We start from the raw sequence: 8,504 nt of genomic DNA on the forward strand, positions 1-8,504 counted from the left end.
CGATGCAACGCGTAAAAAGACAGTATAAGTCATTATAATCCATAATTATGTCCTCACTGGATGCAACAAATGCCTCGTTTGTAATGGGTTTTAATGTTTTTGTCTCGTCGCTCCGGCCGGGACACGGCGTCAACAGTATGTGAGGGGCGTAACATTTCCGTCACACACTTGAGGTATTCGGCCAATCAGAGCACACCTCGTTTTTCAGACTGATGAGCTTTGTAAAAATCGACGCGTTTCAGAAAGGCGGGGCATAGAGGAGAAACAATAATGTACAGTATGTGGAAAATAATGTTTTTTGAACTTTAAACTGCATAAACACATTTCATTACACCAAATACACAAAATAATGTTCTTTTTAGCAACATCATATGACCCCTTTAAAAAAAATACTAACATGCATTTTAGCCATCTGTTGCTCTGTACGCTCACACAAAGCTTAGAAGCTTATTTTTTCACTGGTCTGAACCACAAAAATAATCTTCCCTCTTCCTTCAAGTACACTGCAGTTCAGTTACAATGTTCTTGTCTTCAAAACAGAGGAGAGGTGGAGTGTGTGAAAACTGGTCATGTCAGGACAGAGAAAAGGAGCTTCAGCACGTCTTCGAAAATGTGCCTTCTGTAGAACCAACCGGGACAAGGAGTGTGGACAATTACTGGTGTCTGAGAACCACAGGGTGGCAGCCCATCACAAGTGCATGGTACATCAGCTGGCCATTAGCTTGCCTTCTTTTATAAGTGTTAAAATGGGTGAAAAAAGCTCTGATTCATACATGTATTTATTTTCCTAGTTTCACAAAAATAATCTTAGGGAATATGAATAGAGTGCATTGACAAGATGTGTTATAAAATATTGGTATAGTGTATATATAAAAAAATAAGTATACAAATGTATTTGACAGCTTGTATATCTAACATTTGACACTTGATTGTTTTACTCAGCTTTTTTCATCAGCCTTGGTCACATCTCACTCAGACAGTGAAAACATTGGAGGCTTTTCTATTGAAGACGTAAAGAAGGAGATAAAAAGAGGAAATAAACTAGTAAGCATCCAGACCAGCAGCTCTCATACAATTCAGTTCTTCCTTTAGGCTGAAAATAGAGAATGAACATACAGCTTTTTTTATCTCATGTGCTGATTTCCTGTTCAGATGTGCACTTCCTGTCACCGGCCCGGGGCGACCATCGGCTGTGATGTAAAGACGTGTAGGCGGACATACCACTACTACTGCGCTCTATGGGACAAGGCCCAGACAAAGGAGAATCCCTCCCAAGGCATCTACCTGTAAGCAATATGAGAATGCCACTTATCGAAAAACTGCATCTGTTTTATAACTATATGTCTTTAATCTTTATTTTTGCAAATTAGGGTTTACTGTCGCAAACACAGAGATTCCTCTCAAGATGGCAGTGATGGTAACTAGCTGTCTCTACTTGGATGTTGGATACCTGCTTGTGAATCATTGCGTTTATTAATGATTTGCTCTTATTCCCAGATGAACAGGGAGTTGCGGCCAATGACTCTGATTCATCTCCACCGAGGAGCAGGGGCAGGGGGCGTTTCGAGAAAAGCAGAATCAGAGGAGTGTCACGCGGACAGTCAGATGACACTCGATCCACCTCATCGCAAGGCAATGATGACACGGAGAGCTCCTCGCATGTAGGCCACTTTATCTACTTTTTCTGATATAACCCATATTTAATCCAAATGAGGGATTACAAGTGATTCGACACAAGCTTCAGAGTATCAGTGGTTGGTGAAAATCAATTAATGCTAATTATCGTGTGCTTGTGTGTGCCGCAGCGGGACCGGTCTCCTCTGAGAGGCAGCCCCAGTGATTCAGGCCTTCGCTGTGGCTTCTGTCATGCCGGTGAAGAAGAGAATGAAACACGCGGTGTGCTCCACTCGGACAATGCCAAGAAGGTTGCTGCCCACTACAAATGCATGGTAAGGCTTCTTCAGTACTGAAAAACAATGAGTCATTTAAACGACAAATTAAGAGTTTTATTTCTTAAAGGAATAGTTCACCCAAAAGTGAAAATGTACTCCCCTTCAGGCTATCCAAGATGTAGATGAGTTTGTTTCTTCATCAGAAATGTAGCATTTCATCACTTGCTTACCAATGGATAGATGAGTGCCACCAGAATCATTTCAAAATGTTGGTAAAAACATCACAATAATCCACAAATAATCCACACAACTCCAGTCTATCAATTACTAAGATACTGTCAAGCGAAAAGCTGCATGTTTGTAAAAAAAAAAGAAAAAAAATTAAAGCCATCATTGAGATGTTTTTAACTTCAAACTGTTGCTTCTGGCTAAAATATGAGTCTTCTATCCATAATATTGCTTTCTCTAGTAAAAAAAAAAAAGTAATCTTCTCTGAATCAGGTGAGAAATATGTACAGATCAAGCAAAAACAGAGTGAAAATGTTCACGTCTGCTGTAGACACGGTCTCATTCTGACGGCACCCATTTACTGCAGAGGATCCATTGGTGAGCAAGTGATGAAATGCTACATTTTCCCAATAAAGAAAAATTAATCTACATCTTGGATGGCCTGAGGGTGAGTACATTTTCAGCAAATGATCCTTTTGGGGTGCTCTATTGAACTCTTTAACTGTTTTGATAAATCACATTGAAACTTTTATATTTGTAAACGAATATCTAAAATATACAAGATATTTAGTATTGAAAACTTCTATTTTTTTTCCCCCTTTATTTTCATGTTCTAGGTTTGAAAACATTTGATTCTGCCTGATCTGTTAAAACATCTATTATAAAAACTTCTATTCTTCTATTCTATTCTATTTCTGTTTTGTCACAGCTTTTTTCTTCGGGTACCGTCCAGCTAACCACCACCTCTCGTGCCGAATTTGGGAATTTTGACATTAAAACGGTTATCCAGGAAATCAAGAGAGGAAAAAGAATGGTGAATTTTTTTTTATTTTAATTGAAATAAATATTACGGTGCCCCGCACATGACATGCAGGGACAAAAAATGTAAATCGCTTGCACCCCGTTTTAAGTAAATTGTGTGCACAAAATATTTTTTTCTACTTCCTGATTGCATTCTTATAAACTGATATAGATGTGTCTCACTTAAAATTATTCCATGCGAGGCTTTTGAGAATGTGTGTATAACTAATTTCCAACTCAAAATAAAACCCAGTGTCTCTGTCCATAACATACTGTAACAGCAGCAACAGGTTTATGAGAATGCAGAAACGAAGTGGAACAAATTTTGTTTGCACGATTTACTTCAAATCTAGGAAACAAATGAGCAAATCGTGTGCACAATTTACTGTTTTTTTCCCCTGCATGTCATATGCCGGCTCCATAAAATATAACTAAAATAATTCTGTATTAGTTTAATTTAATATAGAATTTATCAACTATATTGCTATAGGTCTACACCAAAATATATCAATTTAAAAAAATATATTATTCTTTGTTTTCAGAATGATTTGGGTATATTAATTCATACAGTCACCTAATGTGTTTCGATCATTTTTGTTAATTTCAGAAATGCACATTGTGTGCCCAGCTTGGAGCAACCATTGGATGCGAGATAAAAGCCTGCGTAAAGACCTACCATTATCACTGTGGCCTGCAAGACAAGGCCAAATACATAGAGAATATGGCTAGAGGCATTTACAAGTATGTTTGTTTTCATTATTTATTCAAATGATTAGTCTGGCAAGATCGTTTTGACCAGCTTTTTCCAAATGTTTTCATATTCCATATACATATTGAACAGGTCAGCTATCACTTGTGCTTTAGTTTTACAGTATAACATGAACATTATGTTGTTCTTACCAGGCTTTATTGTAAGAATCACAGTGGAAATGAGGAAAGGGATGAGGAAGATGAGGAAAGAGAGAGTCGCAGTAAAGAGAAAGCTGCTATTGACGACAGAGCAGATCCTCCACCGCAGCTCAATGGCAACTAGGTGAGATTCTGCATACAGTATGTGTCCTTGGAAGGGAAATTCATGTCAACACTAGTTATTGTACATGATACAGTGATTCATTTGGATGTTCTTGTTACAGTGTGATTTGTTCGGTCTGTCATGACAGAATTTGATAATTATTCAGGACCAGGCAAATGTTATATTTTGATCGGTGGACATGAGGAAGATTAAAGTACTCTCTTTTTTCAGATGGTGCATGAAGATGGAAGACATGATATGATGCAGATAGAAGAAATATTTTTGTATAATCCTCAATTAGAAACTAGGGGCCCAGTTCACAATATCTGACAATTTCAGTTTTCCTCTCTTTAACAGTATTTCATGGACATTGTGAATGAGAATGTAAGTTCATTATCAAATGCTATCAATATGTTACTGCAGTGTAAACCATAACATAGCTGGATAGGTTTTATTTAAACATGGTATACTGATAATGCTCAAACAATATGATTGGACGGCTGGAACAGTGTCATCTGTTTGTGCTTGTACCTCCAGTTTCCTCTTTGGCGAACTGCTCTTTGACTGGACCCACTCTGAAAAAGACTGCCCTCCGACTGTTTATAGTGCATCTCCAAACTATGACGTTTAATAAGCCTTCTCCGTCATGAAACTGTCTTTTACCATTTTTTTTTTTCTCTCTCTCTCGCTACATGTATTATATTTTATTACTGTATTATACTCATGAGTACTATTGGATATCTGTGGTTTTCTTTATAGTACAGGTCAGGATTAAAGAATATTGGCTAGCATGCACTTTTCTTTACTTCGTCTCACATGGTGGTCTTTCTTTTTTCTTTGCTCTATATGCAGATACTCATTTGCTCATAGGCATTATGTGCTTTGTGTTTTCAGTTGTCCATTTGGTGGCAAGAACTCAAAATAAGAGTCCTAGAAGGCAGATGCTTTTAAACATGGTTAAAGATATTGAGGAAAAAGCTTAATACAAAATATCATATTCTTGATTGTATGATAATGATTAGATTTAAGTGGATTTAATGAGTCAGGGTTTCACATCGGAATGCACTTGTCGCTCATGTCAGGATATTTTAAAGTCAACGTCTTGATGCATATTTTTAAGTCTTGACTAAATTAATTTATTGGACATTTTCACGGTTACTGCTCAGGAAGAAAACACAGTTTACTGGGTAATTTGTCGTTTATTGGGACCTGCCATTAATAAGAAGAATACACTTCATTTTAAGGTGTCCTTGTTGCAGTATAAATACTCATACCGAGTAATAGTAATTAACATGTACTTACTATAATGTTTAGTTTATGGTTAGCCACATGTAATTATGCATAATGTACTACAGTACGTTCATGTAACAAGGACACTTAAAATAAAGTGTTGCTGCATTGTAAAACAATGAGAATCAAATATAGATTAAATGGGTAACAGAAATTTCAAACCAATACTTTGGCTAACAAATATTTAAATTAGTGTTTAAAACATTTAACATGTCAATGTAAATGTGGCAATCCTAACCTGCTTATGAAAAAGATCATAATTAGTTTTCATTTTCTTAGTTTTTTTTTTTATGTATCCTACTGGGTTTATTGCATTCTGGTCAAAAGCTAAAGTGTAAATACTATAAAGAAATGATTGTTTGGAGAACAAATTTAACAACAAAAAAAAAGGCTTTCATCCATGTGTTATGTAATTATAATAATGAATAATTTAATTATGTGTTATGTGTAGCTGACTATTATATTTTTTTCTTATTTGTATTGTTTAACTGGGGCTTGACGGATATATCACTGTTAATATTTTAATGTAGTATTTAATACATTTACTATGCCCTTACTCATATTAACGCACAGTAATTTGGTGGCTCTATCACTTTAAAATTAGAACGTGATTCGTGTGCGTTGTCACTGCTAAACACTGATTGGTCGACAGGCTCCAGTCCTCATGTAATGCTAAAACACCCACATTGTAATGTGCGGAAGATTACAGGATTGTGCTCGCTCAGTCCTTTAAAGGTGAAATTGAGAATAGAAAGGACTACAACTACGCCCTACATTTCTCATCAGAATCGAGGGCGTTTGCAGCAGCTGGGTCGGGACGGACATGGCGTCTGCCAGCCCCTGTGTCGTGGTAGGTGTTGCTGTACACACACTTCAATCATTTACACCGGAGCGCGACACTTGATTACTTAGTCACTGTACGTTACCCAAACGAATAATTAGGAAGTGTGTTTTAATAAAAAGCTAAATTGTTGCTGTAAGCTATGCCTTTTATCCATAGAAATAGTGCCGTTTGCATACAGAAGTGTATTTAGCACATAATATTACCGTGAAGTGTAGGGGCCTGGAGGGAAAGCACGATGCAGCCCATTCATTTCTGCACAAGACCAGTGGAAAATGAGCAACAGACTTTTGCGCGAGAAACGCTGCACATGCTCGGTTGTATTTTGGTTTTATGATTTATCAGATGCCCTGATGAATGGGTGAAAATGGACGATTAAGGTAGCGCGTTCAGGCAAAAATCCTTTCCTTGGTTCAGGTAAAAAAGCGCTGTTCGTTTCCGTTTGTTGTAAAGTGATAATAAATGTAACGGGCTTTGTGGGCAGGATGCTGTAGTGAGCTATTGAAATGACTCAGCTTTGTTCAAAGAGACTCAGGGGAGTCAATCATCTTCCTCCGCCCTAAATTAAGATATTATCTTGAGGGTATAATTTTAGACCGACCCATCCCGCGCTTTGTAATGCGTGATTGGATTTATTACTGAATCAAAAGGTGCGCTACACTCTTAAAGGGACAGTTCACAGAAAGAAAAAAACAAAACAAATCAATCGGTCAGTTCTGACCTCAGCCTCATGTCGTTGCGATCCAGTATACCTTTCCTTTTTCCTGCAAAACTCAAAAAGCAGTTTTTAAGCGTGTCCCATGGGACAATGAATGGTGAGTGAAGATAATCAAGTCTCAGAAGGCTGCAGAATCACCTAAAAGTTGCAAATACTCGTGTTCTGTGTCCGAGTCTTCTGAAACCACACAATAACAACTTGAGGAACACATCCTACTCCAAGTATTCACTGAAAATATGTACCTCTGGTTAGCTGTTAACTGGTGCAAACAGATCATTGAGTCCCTGAGTTGAACATAAGAACCCAACCAGGGGTGCGTTTCCCAAAAGCAACTACAGTATGGTGGCAAGTTCCGTCGTTACAAATAGAGTTCAATAGAACTTACCACCATAGTTGGCAAACAATGCTTTTGGGAACCATACCCCAGTCTGATTTTTGAATGAATCATTCAGGGCTGTTTTTTCTTAAAGCATTGTAAAGGGATAATTCACCCAAAAATGACAATTCTGTCATTGTTTACTCACCCTCCACTTGTTTCAAACCTGTATGAGTATCTTCTGTTGACTTCCAGCATTTTTTATGGGAAGTCAATGGGGACAAGCAACTGTTTGGTTACCAACATTCTTCAAAATACTCATACAATAAGAAACTCATACAGATTTTGAACATCTTGAGGGTGAGTAAATAAAGACAGAATTTCCTTTTTTTTTTTTTGGTGAACTATCCCTTTAAGCCTAAGATAATAGAAACTATTGGCACCAGTGGTCTCTACCATTATGCTTCCAATGCTTTTGGGAAATCAGTTTTGTAAACTGGAGCAATGAATTACTGAAAAGATCCAATTCCAACATACTGTTTGTTTATGGAAAGGACATTGCTTTTCTCACATACTATGATGAACAGCAAGGTGAGCTAGGGTGGATTTCAGGATCTTCAATAGAAAGCCGTTTAAGTTTAGGTCTGTTCCTCATATAATCTCTACTAGATGACTTCAGAAAGCATGTAATATAGTGCACAAGTCATGTGGACCCATGTTTATGATTCTTTTCATGGTGATTTTTCATCCTTCTTTAGGCATTTTCAACCATACTGTGTTGACTTAAGTCTCTGGGAATTCTGTTACCTGAAGAGGTACAATAATAAACACCAATTTATTTGCCTCAGGCAACATTTTTTTAATGCACAAAAAAGGCTCAATATTCTGATACAGCTAAAAGAAGACATGTGACATGCATGTGAATCTAAAGCAGGAATTTTATTGGTGTGAAACACTGCTCACCTGACAGCACACAGACTTACGTAATGCATGCTCCGGCAGCAATATGAGAAACTAAACTTTGGCATGCAGCCATTACATACTAGGATTTAAAATGCATGTCTTATCACAGCCATGTCTATTGATGTGGATTGTGCTTTGGGGTTTGAATCTCAAGATACCAGCAGTAAGCAGAGGGGAGCAGTAAGCAGACGAACCTCTCCTGACAGCTGCACGTTATTTGTCTGAAACACCTTCAAGGACAGTGTGATAACACTTATGGGAAAAACAAGCTAGTCTACTTCCGTTTAGACAATCATTGACACCCTTCACAAGGAGGGTAAGCCACAAACATTCATTGCCAAAGAAGCTGGCTGTTCACAGAGTGCTGTATCCAAGCATGTTAACAGAAAGTTGAGTGGAAGGAAAAAGTGTGGAAGAAAAAGATGCACAACCAACCGAGAGAA

At 37.6% G+C, this 8,504-nt stretch overlaps 2 protein-coding genes across 4 annotated transcripts in view; both read left to right on the top strand.

Moving 5' to 3' along the window:
- Positions 1-4,914, top strand: part of phf6 (PHD finger protein 6) — a 7,831-nt gene extending 2,917 nt beyond the window's left edge. Inside the window, exons 2-12 of one of the 3 annotated variants that reach the window (XR_001630746.1) lie at positions 541-701; positions 943-1,044; positions 1,153-1,286; positions 1,371-1,417; positions 1,498-1,661; positions 1,806-1,949; positions 2,830-2,934; positions 3,529-3,662; positions 3,825-3,954; positions 4,165-4,317; positions 4,471-4,913. Coding sequence is in view for 2 of the 3 variants with exons in the window: in XM_016446517.1 (XP_016302003.1) it covers positions 570-701; positions 943-1,044; positions 1,153-1,286; positions 1,371-1,417; positions 1,498-1,661; positions 1,806-1,949; positions 2,830-2,934; positions 3,529-3,662; positions 3,825-3,954 (1,092 nt within the window). In the remaining variant the exon portion in view is untranslated. Of the gene's footprint in view, positions 1-540; positions 702-942; positions 1,045-1,152; positions 1,287-1,370; positions 1,418-1,497; positions 1,662-1,805; positions 1,950-2,829; positions 2,935-3,528; positions 3,663-3,824; positions 3,955-4,164 lie in introns of those variants that run through there. The other 2 variants (XM_016446517.1, XM_016446518.1) reach the window with 2 other exon arrangements.
- Positions 4,915-5,897: 983 nt separating this feature from the next.
- The window catches only part of hprt1 (hypoxanthine phosphoribosyltransferase 1), an 8,426-nt gene continuing 5,819 nt past the window's right edge, over positions 5,898-8,504 (top strand). Inside the window, exon 1 of the mRNA XM_016446407.1 lies at positions 5,898-6,073. Within this exon, the coding sequence (XP_016301893.1) occupies positions 6,047-6,073 (27 nt within the window). The 5' untranslated portion in view covers positions 5,898-6,046. The remainder of the gene's footprint in view (positions 6,074-8,504) is intronic.

Source organism: Sinocyclocheilus anshuiensis, unplaced genomic scaffold, assembly GCF_001515605.1.
Source record: "Sinocyclocheilus anshuiensis isolate Anshui unplaced genomic scaffold, SAMN03320099.WGS_v1.1 scaffold227, whole genome shotgun sequence".
Taxonomy (NCBI): domain Eukaryota; kingdom Metazoa; phylum Chordata; class Actinopteri; order Cypriniformes; family Cyprinidae; genus Sinocyclocheilus; species Sinocyclocheilus anshuiensis.